Raw genomic sequence first — 14,170 nt, forward strand, 5'->3', positions numbered from 1 at the left:
CTGTCCCATTGGGTGGGATCTGAATGTGAAATCTGCCTGCTTGTACTGGGTCATCAGTGAAGGTGAGCTCTATAGGGCTGGTGTCCAAACCTGTTGGTTCTCTTCCAACAATTAAAACACCTTCCAGACTGCCAGCCTGTATCCTTATCCAGTTCTTTACTAAAGTTACTGTTTAATAGTCTTTCAAAGATTACCTGTGGGTCTTTTACCATGTCAGTGAGGGTAGTGACTTTTGTGTGACACATTGCTTGGAAAGCATCCCATGGTGCTCAGGCTTTGGATCCAGTATCATGACTTTCTGTACTGGAAACTTAAATCAGGGGGAAAGCGGACTGAGATCTGTTCATGAAGGATTACAGGAATCCAAAGGTGACCTGCAGAAGTGCAAAACATTAAACAATCTGTTCAAATATGGCAGTTGTGTTAGTAGTGAAGATGCAGAGTAAGCACAGACTTCACAGAAGCTCTTCTGTAGAGTGGGATGTAATTGTAAGGTTTTCGTTGTTGTTTTTTTTTTTTTCAAAATAAACATTCAGGTATCTCCTTTCTGAAGGGAAGGGGCCTCTACTTGCTTTGTTCTTCCTTAGTGTACTGAGGCTGTGGCAAGAGAGAGCTTATTCAGAGTGATGATGTCCATGCAGCCCACGCTGAGGGCCCAGAGTAGAACCAGAGCAAGGGCATTTTGCAGGAGCGTGAGGAGTGGTCTGTTCTCTGATGTGGTTTACCTGACAGGATCTCTGTTAAGGAAGCCTGCTGTCATAGCTTGGATATGATACAACTAGTTGTAATGCCAGCTTTACAGTGGTGGCCAACTGAATTAATATTATAGCTGCATTTTGTTAATTAGCAAGAGACAGGCTTTGAAAGACTTGCAACCCCTGTGCCAGCCCAGCTGTGTCACCAAGCTGGCTGTGGCCATGCTTGGTAAAAATACAATTAGCTTTAAAAAATCCCCATTTATAATTGTTATTAGTCCCTACATGTGAGGAGCACAGGGCAGTTTTGCTGGTGCAGGTAACGTTGTGGTGGAGAGTGGTTTAGTGAGCAGGTGTGGGCAAAGCCCCCTGTCCTGCTGCCCTGGGGGCTTGGGGGGCCAGGACTGCTGCAAGGGGTCATCAGTGAGTGTGGAAATAGCTTCCTGCGTGTTCAGAAACAGAACTATCAGGCATTTGTTAGCAGAGTTCCTTAGAATTTGTCCAGACACGAGTGTTGATGTTCTCTGTAATAAGATTGGCATAAAATTTTGAGGAGTCAATGCTGACAGTGAATTGACAAGCAGAGAGAGGAGTGTATTTACATCAGTGTCACATCACCTGGATCGTGCTGTTAATAGAAATGCAGGAGTGCAGGGTCACATGCTCGGGGTTTCTGCTGTCCATTAGAAGGTAAGGTGTTGGAAAAGGTAGAGGAGGAGAGTCTCACTGCCTCCCAGTGGAGAGTGACAGCCTGTCTGTGTGACAAAACCCTAAGAAAAGGTTAGGGTGATTCCAGGGTACATTAGGTGAGTGATTTCCAGTGGAGAGCATACAGGCACTGATGTGTCTGTGCCAGTGACTGGTGGTCCCTCCAGTTGAAATGGGTGCTGTGAGTTACTTGACTTGAAGAATGACATATTTAATGATCCACTGTCAGGACAGGTAAGAAGGAAATACTTTTGTACTCTCAACAAAGCAGAGTGGAAAAATCTAAGCTGAAGAATAGTCTTGGCACAAGAGCAAACGAATGTATATAACAAATTAATTAATTAATATAAATACATTTTAGATAGAATCTTAAGGGTTTTGTTTGGTTCTTTTTAAATACTGAAGCAGTGAGACTGTGACCTCCCATTATGAGTAGCAAGTCAGAAATACCTGGCCTGCATTGTAGGAGAGAGTACATGTTCACATTAAGAAAATGTAATCTATTGTTACATAGTCAGTGTTAGCAAAGCTAGATGAGAGAGAAGACCTTTTATATTTTGCTTATATTAATTCTCAGAATTTTTCCTTGCTATAAGCAAGATGCATTGGAAAATGTAAGCTACTTCTCAAATTAAGCATGTTCTAATGTTTAATTTGTTAGCATTTTCAAAATTGAACAATACTGAGATCAATTGACTGTTTTACCTACAGTGTAGCAGAAGAAAGAACTTAGCAAAAACCTAGAGCTGCACTGGATGCCAATGTTGTCATCCCCCCTAAGTCTACACTTTGTCTAGAATTGTTGAATGCTCTATTTTAATTCCTCTCTGCTACTTCTATACATGTGTTAACATGTATTAAAAATAACCTGGGGTTCAGCATCGTCTGAACACATTTATTTGCTGTGTGTTCTTGCATGCTCTTAATACTTTGTGTCTGTTCTTTATCACTCTCCTGAGCTGAGCTGGCCCCCCAGCTCTGGCCTGTGCCGTGGCACAGATGGGGGGATAGGACCTTCTGGGAAGGAGTGGTGGGAGCTGCCTGGGCAGTGCAGTCACTGAGTGCTCCTGGCCACCTCAGCCTGCCGTGTGTGCAGCAACAGGCTGCCCTCTCCGACCCACTGCTCCAAAGAAAATCCTCTGGATGTTCCCAGCCTGCCCTGGTCCCTCAGCCCGCCTGGAAAAACCGAGTGTTGTGCTTTGAACTGCTCAGCGGTGTCCAGGAGAGGGCGCGAACAGCTGCTCAGTCTGCGCTGTCATCCCAAGGGAACATCCCTGCCGGCGTTAGGAAAACGCACCTGGCTGCAGGGAAAGCTCCTTCTGCTGCTCTTGGGTTCCTTGATTGCAACTCTCTCTGCCGTGGGGCTTTGCTGAAAGGTCGGGTATAGAGAGCTGCACAGATTGCCCAATTCCTCACACTTTGTGTCGAGCTCAAGGCTTGTCCCTTGGGAACCAGAATACGAAGTCTTTGGGAATGTCTCTTCATCAAGACAACTGTCTTTTTTAAGAGTCACCCTCTATAATACCACTTCAGGATGCCTGCAGGTATTGGAACCTGCTGATTATGTTTTCAAGAAGAGGTGTCTCTAAGTGAAGGATATTAACCTGAAGGATGTGAACAGTTAACAGAGGCATATGCTTTTCTTTCTGATGTGGTTCTCTTAGTTTTATTTTTAGCAAACCAGTACGTGCTGGCTGATGAGACTGTAATAGCTATGGCAGTTACTGAACTGTCAGTGCAGAACTGGGAATAAATACCCCAGAAAGTGTCTGCTCCATTTGCATCATACTGAAAGCCTTTCTTGCCGTTGATTCAAAGAGGAAATGGAACTTGGGACCACTTAAGAAAGAAAACACCAGTTACAGTCAGCTGGGAAGAGGGGATTGACATGTCAGAGTTTTAATTAGGACTGAGGCCCTGGACTACAGTGAGAGCAGAAGAGGCTCTTTCTGCTCTTTCAGGATTGTTTGAGCTAAGAGAAGGTAGGGATATGAGAAACTTATTGTTTTGCCTTCTCTTTTTAAGGTCACATCTCAGCGTCAGTACTGTGCAGTCAGATTCCTCACCTGCCCACAGCACACCCACGTACACGCAGAGCACTCAGCATTTGGTGCTTTACTGTGTCAAAGCATGAGTTAACTCAAGAACAAATACTGATTATGTTCCATGCAATTTATGGAGCGATGCTAGGTACAGAATTATTTAGGTTCTTGGATAGAGACATTAAAAATCCTTATTCTGCAGTTTGTGAGTTCTTAGAGGATGAAAGGGATGCTGATATTGTTACCTAAAGCATGTGTAGGTACTTTAAACAGGCTCTTTGTCCAAAGACCTTGAAAGCCACAGTTTAACATAACAAGTCAAAGTCATGATCCTGAGTTGGGCGTTTAGTTTTGCTGAGCTTGACAGTCCAGCTTTGAGCAGGAAAGGCTTTCAGTGATGAGGGAGGTATTGTTCAGGGCAGGAACATGAATGGCAAGGTATTGATTTAAGGTTGAAAAGATACTCTGAAATGCAAAGATTTCATGAAGGATGATTCTGTTCATTCCAATTTGGATCCCATAATGTGATGAAGTTGTTTCTCTGAAGACACTGGATGGAATTTGCCATGAGGTTTTTTGCTAATGAACGTGTCTAAACTGTTCCCCCTGTTGTTCAGCAAAGTTTCTGGGAGGTGCTCAGATGTGATGATCTTCCTCTTCAGGTGGATACAAGTTTGCAGAATGGTTTTGCCCCTGGAATGAAGCTGGAAGTCGCTGTCAAGTCTGACCAGAACACCTACTGGGTAGCCACCATCATCACTACCTGTGGGCAGCTGCTGCTGCTGCGCTACGATGGGTACGGGGAGGACCGCAAGGCTGACTTCTGGTGCGACATCCTGACGGCTGATTTGCACCCCATCGGCTGGTGTGAGCAGAACAAGAAGATCCTCAAAGTGCCTGAAGGTATCAGCTCTGTGTGCAGAAGCAGGGGGTACATACAAAAGTGTGCTGTTGTCCTGTGGCAGCCTGGCAGGCAGCCTGCAGGGCTGCTGGTGTCTGCGGGTGGTGGTGTTGTGGGGGCAAGCTGAGGTTATCTGCTGTGTTTTCCTGACATCCCATGGCTTACATTAGGAGATTGCTCCTTCACCAGAGAGGGGTAAGGTTAATTTCAGAACTTTCAGAACTAATTCTTACAGAGGCTTGTGATTATCTTAATTATCACCCACCAAAATCTACTGCTTTGCCATTTCCTTTAAAAATGTTGTTGTTTTTTCTTTTTTTAAGATGTTACTGGTGCATGGCAGATTCTTCTGAATTAGGCAGCACAAGGGTATGATAACATCTCGTGGCTGAATAATCTTTATCTGGCAAGAAGAATCACAGTCTTTTTTTCTTCACTTTTCAGGTATCAAGGACAAGATACCTGACCAGGAGGAGTTCCTTCAGCGGGTGCTGAAGGGAGCGTGCAGTGCTCCTGCCAACCTACTCGAGGGGGTGAGTCCTGCAATGTGCTGCATCTTGGTCTTTGTCTTGGCCTTCCCCTTCTTCATTAGGGGAACCACTATTTGGATTGTCAGTTCCCTGTTTAAGTTTAGGGAGCATTGTAATGTGCTGCTGACCATAGCCTTCCACTCTCTAATGTTTCTTATTTAGACTATTTATTTTTGCTAGTGTTGCCCTGAAACATATCTGTTGCTGCAGGTTTGGGATCTTCCTTAATCCTATCAAAAGAAAGATCTTCAACTCCCTTAGGTTTCAGTCTTCCTCCAGTTCTGCTCTTCCATGTTACCCCCTTTCTCAGTTGACTCCTTTCACTTGAGATTGTTTTGTTTTGTTTGGGTTTTTTACTAATGGGCAGGTTATTGTTTTACTTAAATATTGCATCCTTGCTAGTGAAGAACCAAATTTTTATCCCCTCCTCTGCACTTTAACAATATTTACACCTCACAGTTATGAAGTGCAGAACGTAATGGTTTCTTGAAAATGCCACTGACATCTTCATTCCAGCTAACATTTCTGTCTTGCTGTGTTTCTGTCTAGTCATCTTTGTAGCTGGATGACTCAGTTTTAGAAAGAGGTTATACATGTTTCCTTTGAACCTTGAATACATAAGTGATAATGCCTCTGACAATGATGATGAGGATGTAAGTGAAATGTGTGACTGCATCCACAGGCAGTGAGGAACCTCTGATGCAAACAGCAGTGATTCTGAACATTGTCATTTCTGTCTCGTGTTAGTAAGAGACATGTATTTCTTCTGTTTTCATGCTTTATTTATGAAAAAAAAAGAAGTGTGTAAAGAGGTGGAAGTATGGGCTTCGTTTTGTTCTGTTGTGCAGAATAATTGTATTCTTTTTGTAGCTTCACAGAGGGAAAAATCCATTGGATCTCATTGCACCAGGCTCCCGACTAGAACTGCAAAACATCCGGGATTCCCTGGAAGCCTGGATAGTCACCGTGGTAGAAAATGTTGGGGGGAGACTGAAGTTGAGATATGAAGGACTGGAGGATTCTGACAAATTTGACCAGTGGCTGTTCTACTTGGACCCTTTCCTTCACCAAGTGGGTTGGGCAGCCCAGCATGGATATAGCCTGCAACCACCTTTAGGTACTTCAAAACATCTATTTTTTGTATATTAGCATATTTTATTTGATGATCAGAGGGTAGAGAATGCTGCATGCTGCTTTACTGCTCTGAATCTGCCCTCTGAGTGCACATGGTGGTCACATAATCACTGTGGGATCTGACAAGTATTGTACCTAATAAAATCTAAGTGGAAAAAAAAATAATCCTTCAAGACTTTTCACCCAGTCATTCAGAAGGTGTTAAATGGCTTTTGCCTGTCAAAACTTTCCACCTGTTTGTGGAAAGGGAGGAACTGAGGAAGGGATTGCCTTCACTGTTAATTTTATTAGGTTTGTATTACTGGGGGTGAGAAAGTCTAAAGGTTTTGAAGTGCTGCTCAACAGGAGCTTTTGCAGTTGTGACCCTCAAGTCCACTGGATTAATTTAGACACTGTTTAAAGATATGAAAATATCCCTTAAAAAAAGGAATGAGTGCGTGGAAACTGAGGCAGAGGGTGGGACAGGTGGCTTAGTTTTCATGTCAGGGCTGGTCCTCAAAGGACTGGGGCATAAAATGGCAGAAACACACATGGTTGACTTACAAGCTGAGCAGTGATGTAACGTTTCCTGATGAAGGGAAACCTTGGGATAAAACTGGAAAATGTTGAGCATTACCCTAAAGCCTTTCTGCAGGTGTACATTTAAGGTTCTGGCACACTCAGTGCTACTAGTTGAAGAAGTTCAAGTTGTTTAGAACAGTTGTTTTTGTTGTGTTTTTTTTTCGTTAATGTTTTCCCCTCACAGCAAGAGGAAATCATGCTGAGGAAACCAAACCAATCCTGTTGGAATGACTGAGCATCTGTTTTTACTAGTGCTTGACCAATCTCTGCTGAAATCAGGATTGTGAACAGGGAGATGCCAAATCACTGCCAAACACCAGATGGGGGGATTCCACAGCACTATTTAAGTGATTAGTGTCTTTTAAAAATATTAGTTAGCTACTGGATTTGTTTCCTTTTTGTATCTGTGTAAGAGCTTTGAGACACTCCCAGGGATCTTTTGTGCACGATGGCACTGCTATGAGTAGTTTCTCTTCTGTCAGAGGTGTGTGGCCTGCAATTGCAGATGCTAAAGGAGTAACTTATACATCTGGAACAGGCTTGTGGAACATTTCTTGAACTTTCTGCTTGGTTAAGCGTAAAACCAGCTGGCATTATCCAGCTGGGGATTTGTTTTCTGGTCATATGTTTCTCCAGAAGTTTTCCTTGGTGTTGATGTGATCTCTGTTCTCTCAGAAAAAGCAGACTGGGCAGTGTATGGGTGATACAGTGTTGCTTGTTCAGTTCCTCTTCATAGAAAGGCAAATGTTGAAGAAAACAGTACATTTTTGAGAAGGAAGGCATTTGCACAGGTTCTGAACAGATAAGAATTTAGCAGATAAGAATTCAGAGGAGCACAAATCAAACTCTTGGCTTTATTACTCTGTATCTGAAGGAAAAGAAGGTGACTTTATTCATTCTTTCCCTCTCTCTTTCCTCAAGCCATTAGGTCCTTAAGGAGTGAAGCAGATTGGCAAGAGATCCTGAAGAAGGTGAAAGAGGAGGAGGAGGAGTCATCCGTTCCTACAGATCTTTTTAAGGTAGTTTAATGCTGTTGATGATACCATGAAAATGATATATTCCTAAGAAACAATTCAGGGAAGTCAGTCACTTACTTAAAATTCTTTCCCTGTTTTGTTTTGTTAGTTTTTAAAATTTATTTCCTTTCTCCCTCTAGTTTAAAAATGTGGGGATAATAAAAAATAATCATACTGTTGTCGATTCTTGGTAAGTTAGACAATGCACCCATCACAATTCTGATGCTTTACAAAGGCATCTCCAGTTGTTTGCCCACTTTGGTCTTGCAGATTAGTGTCCTTCTGGAGGACACTACAGATTGTTGGATTACAACAGTCTAATTGTTTATAATAATAATAATAATAAAATCTTAACATGTTTTGAGAAATAGGAATGTAAATTTAAGTTCTTAATTCATTTTTCTCAGCTTTGTTTGAACTTGTAAGCAGAATGGAAGAGGAGGTGCTGCAGCTCTTGAATTTATTGGGTTATACATAGAGCAGGATATACATAATTCTGAAGAAGGAGCCCTGTTCTGCAAGTTTTTTGTTAGACTGAAAACTGAGGCTGTATAGTTCTCATTTAGTGTAGCTCATGAGTGGTTAGAGGAGTGCTAAAAGTTAGAGGAACAAACCCCAGAACATTTCTATTGACTTACCAGACCACCTTGTATTGTCAAATCTTGTTTCTGTGTGGAGAATGTCAGAGGAGGAAATGGCAGGACCTCAATTTCCTAAAACTCACTGAAGACTGACAGTCTCAGAGGTCATTGTTGACCTTTTCACCTGGGGAAGTTGCTGCTCTTCCAACAGGTTGATTTCTTAGAATGAGCTAATAAAAACTTAAGTCATCCTTTTCAGCTGATTTATGCAAGGTATGTCTCTCTTTTGATGGAGAAAGGCAGGTAATCACACTGACACCTCATTTTTCAGGATAAACCTGTGATTGGAGTGCATTCATTCTCTGAAGGCATGAAGTTGGAAGCTGTGGATCCAATGGCTCCTTTTGTAATCTCTCCTGCTACAGTTCTTAAGGTACCAGCGTTCTTAAACTAGTCCTGCTAAGATTCAGTACTACTACAACTTCTGTTCTTAAATGCTCAGGGAATTCTCATTAACTGATTATCTTAAAATCTTGAACTAGTTTCCAAATGAAGTATTTTGTATGTCTCCCTCGGGGGACAGGCTGCCATGATAAAGCATCTTAGCTGCTGATGGTGAAGCCGTTGCATTTGAATAGAGGGGAAAAGTTCCATAAAGGTACAAGCTTAAAAGATCAAATTACTAGAATCGTCAAACCCAGGTTATTAAAATTGATATAATCTCTTATAATCTGAGAATCCAGTGGAAGACAGATTTTTGATCTTTTTTTTTTTTGTGCAAAAGTTGTGTCATTGCTATGTAGATATGACATTTTGTCATTACTATGTACCTATGACATTTAGATGACCAGATTTAAAAGTTGAAATGAAAACTCTCCCGACATAATCAGGTTTTACTTTTCTTGCTATTTGCTTACCCTGCTTCTGTTTACATCAGCAGTGGAGTGGGTTTACTTGTGACAGTCCATCCTAGGACACAGCCTTGTTGAAATAAGCAGTTTGTTATTATAGAATAGTAAGAAGACCACAGATACTAATTCCTCTGTATTTTTCATGAGAAAATTTCATGTAGTGCTTGATCACCTAATTTTAAAGTGCTTATACATTAACTTTTATTATTTATATTTGTTAACTTTCTGGATAATGCAGAGGAAACCACTGGTTTATAAATCCCATAGATTCTCCTTTAATTTTTTTAATCCTCGCAGTATTTCAAGATAAAGAGTTAATATCATACAATATTGCTGTTTACTAAAGTTAACAAAATGAGGGAGGAGTAGCAGTAGATCAGAACCTGCTACTCACCAGACCCCGTGGTTCTCTTTTGCCTGACTCCAGGTGTTCAATGACAAATATTTCATGATAGAAATTGATGACCTGAGACCAGACCGTCCCAGCAGCCAGTCCTACATTTGTCATGTCAACAGTGCCGGGATTTTCCCAGTGCAGTGGAGCCTGAAGAACGGCCTGAACCTCAGTCCCCCCCCAGGTACCTCTGTGCAGCCCTGTCGTGCTCACCCCGCTCCGAAGGGAGCAGGTCCCCAGCCCCACTGCTCTGTTTAGGACAGCACTTCTGCAACACAGTTACATGTAGTAGAACAAGAAAGATCAGATTCTGACAAACAGGAGCTTTGAGTTAGTGAAACTGAAGTTTCCTGGGTCTAAGCCTGGATTTGGGAAGATGAGAGAGGCTGGGGAACGCTGGTCGTGCATAAAAACCTGAACACTGGAACGAGTGGTGTGTGTGTTCCAGGGCTGAAAGTAATGTTGGTTTCAGCCTTAATTAACATGATATCAGAAGCCTGTAGTCTTTGCATTGGATTTTTGCTTCTGGTCAGAATGGAACATTGTTATAATTATTTTATAATATTTTTAGGATATCTTATCACTTAGAAGTTAATGAACTATTTTTTTATCAGGGACCTATCAGGCACTGTAGCAGATTGCTGAAACATTGCTTCGGGACATAAGGGAATAGGGGAGTGTTCCTCAGCTGCTGAAATATTTATTCGTTTTCTCAAAGTGGAAATGTCAGTGGTATTGTAAAACCAGGGAGTCAGTTCTCTGATTCACCATCTCAGAATTCAGAATGTTTTGTTTTAGTTGCTCCTTACATCAGAGGAGCAATGACCATAGGATGTTTGTTTCCTGCCTTTCAGGTAGGAAAAAATACAAGAAGTAGCTTTGCTTGACCAGCATTACCCAGAATTTGGCATGTGAAAAATGAAATCTCACTTTGTAGGCATGTGACTGGAGCTGATGGAAGATTTTAAGTTCCTGTTCTTGTAGTCCCTTGCACATGGTGGGCATTCTGAATTGTGTGAGGTCTCAAGAGCCCTACTGGGACCGATAAAACTGAGAAAAATAAATAGATCCTTCTGTGGTTCAGCCCTCTCTGAGGAGGTAAAAGTCACAATAGTTTAGGTTGGACTGGTGAGGCCACGCCTCAAATCCTGTATTCAGTTTTGGGCCTCACTACAAGAAAGACATTGAGATGCTGGAGTGTGTCCAGAGAAGGGAGCAGAGCTGGGGAAGGGTCTGGAGCACAAGTCCTGCAAAGAGGGGCTGAGAGGGCTCAGCCTGGAGAAAAGGAGGCTCAGGGGGGACCTTCTTGCTCTCTAGAACTACCTGTAAGAAGGATGTTGTAGCCAGGTGGGCATCGGTCTCTTTTCCCAGGTAACAAGTGACAGGATGAGAAGAAATGGCCTCAAGTTGTGCCAGGGGAGGTTTAGGTTGGATATTAGGGAAAACTTCTTGACAGAAAGAGTTGTCACAGATTGGAACAGGCTGCCCAAGGCAGTGGTTGAGTCACCATCCCACATATTTAAAATATGTGTAGACATGGCACGGTTGAACTTTGTGTGTTTAGTTTGTCATGTTAGTGCTGTATTCTTATACTGGGTTTGAGATTTTGTTGGATTGCTTAAACCATTGTCACAGGTGTCCCTTGTAGGGGAGTGGAATAACTGCAGCACTTGTGTACTTGCTGATTTATTGCCAGCCTCAAACTGACATGGCAGCACACTTCTACTCCCTCTTCCCTTCAGTTATTTGCTTGTATTAGATCACAGGGAAGCCAAATATTTCCCCCAAGAAGAGGATAATTTTTCTTGGAAGGATACTGTGTCTCCTGATGGCCTCCTTGTTAAGAGTCTTCCCTTCAAACATAAGTGCAGATCTACAGCTGTTGGCAAACCTGATGAGCCTCTTGGCACATCTGACTGCTCTCTTTAATGACTTAGTGTTCAGCACATCTTTGAGAGAGTAGTATGTTGATATTGTGCACATTTTGACTGCTCTATTTTAAAGAAAAGTAAAGTTTCAGAGCTGACACAACAGCAATTGCAGAAATCTTTCTTGAATTTCATCTGTACCCTGTACAAAAGGGTGAGAGTGCTTCCCCATGCTTGAATTGCTGCCCTTGTCTGCTTGGCAGATGTACTTTATTCACGGTTCAGGTTGCTGTGGCTGCCCTCAGGTGGCTGAGGAAGCTGTTGTCAGCTGACAAACCTGAGTGGCCCGAACAGATCTCAGTGCTCTGTGTTTCATGTCAGTTTGAATGGAGTCTCAGGCTGTTAAACTCTAACCCCTTGGCTTTTCCTTCTCCTAGGTTACCCCGGGCAGGACTTCGACTGGGCAGACTACCTCAAACAGTGCGGTGCTGAGGCCGCTCCCCAGAGCTGCTTCCCCTCGGTAAGGTTCTCTTCCAGAAAAATCTCTTGTGTTATGTGAATGACACTCTTGATTCCAGGGAGAAGAAACTTTTCCATGTTTTTGACTTAAATTGCCCTTCCAAGTAGCATAGACTATTTCAGTTGAAAGGGACCTACAATGACCATGCAGTCCAACAGCCCGACTCTCTTCAGGGCTGACCAAAAGTGTTGTTAAAGGGTGTTGTCCAAATGCCTCTTAAACACTGGCAGGGATGGAGCATGGACCACCTCTCTGGGAAGCCTGTTGCAGTGTTTGACCACCCTCTCAGTAAAGAAATGCTGCCAGATGTCATGTCTGAACCTCCCCTGACACAGCTTTGAACCATTCCCACATGTCCTGTCACTGGAGATCAGCACTTCCCTCTCCTCTTCCCCTCCTCTGGAAGCTGCAGGGAGCAGTGAGGTCACTCCTCAGCCTCCTTTTCTCCAAGCTGGACAGACACAGAGCCCTGAGCTGCTCCTCACAAGACATTCCTTCAGCCCTTTCACCAACCTTGTTGCCCTCCTCTGGACACATTTGAGTGCCTTAACACCTTACCTGGGATAGCTCAGGAAACAGAAGAGATAAGAGAGTATAAATGTATGTGAACTGAAGGTGCGTGCCAGTTCCCTGCATAAGGAAGCAGTGGACCAAATGTTTCAGTTGCGATAATGCAGATTGAAAATAAATGTTTGTTTTGTGAAATTGAAATGTGCAAGAGCCTGTGGAAGAGTCACAGAACAGCATCAATTGTTTGCACTCCTGTAATTGTGGAAACAGGGCCTTTCAATAGACTTTATTTTCATTTATTTAGTGTGCTCTTTCAATCTTCCATCCTTTCAGCTTGAAAAATTAATTCCATTGTATTGATCAATACCAAGTCATCTTAAATTAGTACCAGATAATCATTTTACATTAATCAGTGCCTGAAGGACTTGCAACATTTTGGGCTTTTGTTGGTTCAGTGACAGTATTGCTGTCTCCCAAAGCACAATACCTTGTCAAGCAGAAAAGGGTTCTATAAACACCTGCTTTCCAGTTCCATTTACAATACTTGGGCTATTGCAGTGCTTAGGGGAGAAATTAAGATGAATAATTACCATTTTTTGAAGAGGGTGTTGCTGGCTATGAATTCTTGTTGCCCTTGTTCTGTCTTGTAAGCTGTGGCATCTTAGAACAGGTCATTGAATTTATTATCCCTTTCTGAGAAGAGTTGATCACTGTAGGCTAGTTCCAGAATTCATAATGTATTGATCCTGTAATTATGTTGCAGAGTGGCTCTGGGAGGAAGAGTCCTCTGTCTGGCTGCTACTTCTTATCTTTAATTCAGGAGCTTCAGAGCTGGATAAACATCCATTTGTACGTTTGGGGGATTTTTTTTTTTAATAAATGTGAACTAAGTTGGTGAATAAAGTAAGATCCTACTTATCAAAAAAATTTAAAATTAAAGCTTCCTATGCTGTCTGCCAGAACTCATTTGGATGAGGCAGGAATGTTATTTGCATACGTAAAGTGGATTTCCAAGCTAACACGATGGAATAGAGAACCTGGTCAGACTATTTGTCAGACTTATCACTTGGGTAGCAAGCAGCAGAGAATTCCTGATTGCTGAGAATGCACTCAATCCTTCCAGTGAGTCTCAACATCCTTATTTTTTGAGAATATGTTCTTTTCTAGTCCTGTCTGTAGAGGTTTTTTTAACTTAAATTCTTCATAGTTCATAATGCATCTCATATTCAATGTGCTAATTATCTAAAATCTTCTCTGCCTGCCTGAGTATCTTTCTGTGTTGTTCAGCACTGAGGTTTTTGTATTGCTCCTGTTCATGGCTGTTCATATCACACACACACAGTTGGTATCTTACTGAAGTGTTCTGGCTTTCTCCTAGTTAACTTCTGACCATGGCTTTAAAGAGAATATGAAGCTCGAGGCTGTGAACCCAGTTGATCCTGAAGAAGTTTGCATTGCTACAGTCACCAAGTTGAAAGATTCCTACCTCTGGCTTCAGCTGGAGGGTAAGCCTGATGTGGGAAGAGCAAGTAGCACTTGCATTGGTTCTTCTGTAATGCCATCATCAGACCTGAGGTGTATCTGGAGCATACTCACTGTGTGCAGAGTATAGGAACAAGTTCCAGTTTCCTCAGTGAAAAAACAGCAAACCCCACTTGCATTGTCTGTCTCCACTTTGCCTTGGCTGGCACTGCTTATTTAAGCCAAAAATGGCATTTGTGCATTGCAGTGTCAGTGCTGGGCTGGTGCACTGTGCAAAGTGCTGATTGGGGTCTTTTAGAAAGCAAGGGCCTTGGAAC

At 42.5% G+C, this 14,170-nt stretch overlaps 1 protein-coding gene across 4 annotated transcripts in view; it reads left to right on the top strand.

Annotated features, from left to right (window-relative positions):
- Window positions 1-14,170, top strand: part of SFMBT1 (Scm like with four mbt domains 1) — a 93,267-nt gene that overhangs the window by 62,192 nt on the left and 16,905 nt on the right. For all 4 annotated transcript variants that reach the window (XM_027640241.1, XM_027640242.1, XM_027640244.1 and 1 more), the window contains exons 6-13: window positions 4,108-4,348; window positions 4,791-4,879; window positions 5,747-5,993; window positions 7,493-7,590; window positions 8,500-8,601; window positions 9,507-9,657; window positions 11,779-11,861; window positions 13,750-13,876. In XM_027640241.1, the coding sequence (XP_027496042.1) occupies window positions 4,108-4,348; window positions 4,791-4,879; window positions 5,747-5,993; window positions 7,493-7,590; window positions 8,500-8,601; window positions 9,507-9,657; window positions 11,779-11,861; window positions 13,750-13,876 (1,138 nt within the window). The remainder of the gene's footprint in view (window positions 1-4,107; window positions 4,349-4,790; window positions 4,880-5,746; window positions 5,994-7,492; window positions 7,591-8,499; window positions 8,602-9,506; window positions 9,658-11,778; window positions 11,862-13,749; window positions 13,877-14,170) is intronic.

Source organism: Corapipo altera, unplaced genomic scaffold (assembly GCF_003945725.1).
Source record: "Corapipo altera isolate COAL_440 unplaced genomic scaffold, ASM394572v1 55, whole genome shotgun sequence".
In the NCBI taxonomy this organism is placed as follows: domain Eukaryota; kingdom Metazoa; phylum Chordata; class Aves; order Passeriformes; family Pipridae; genus Corapipo; species Corapipo altera.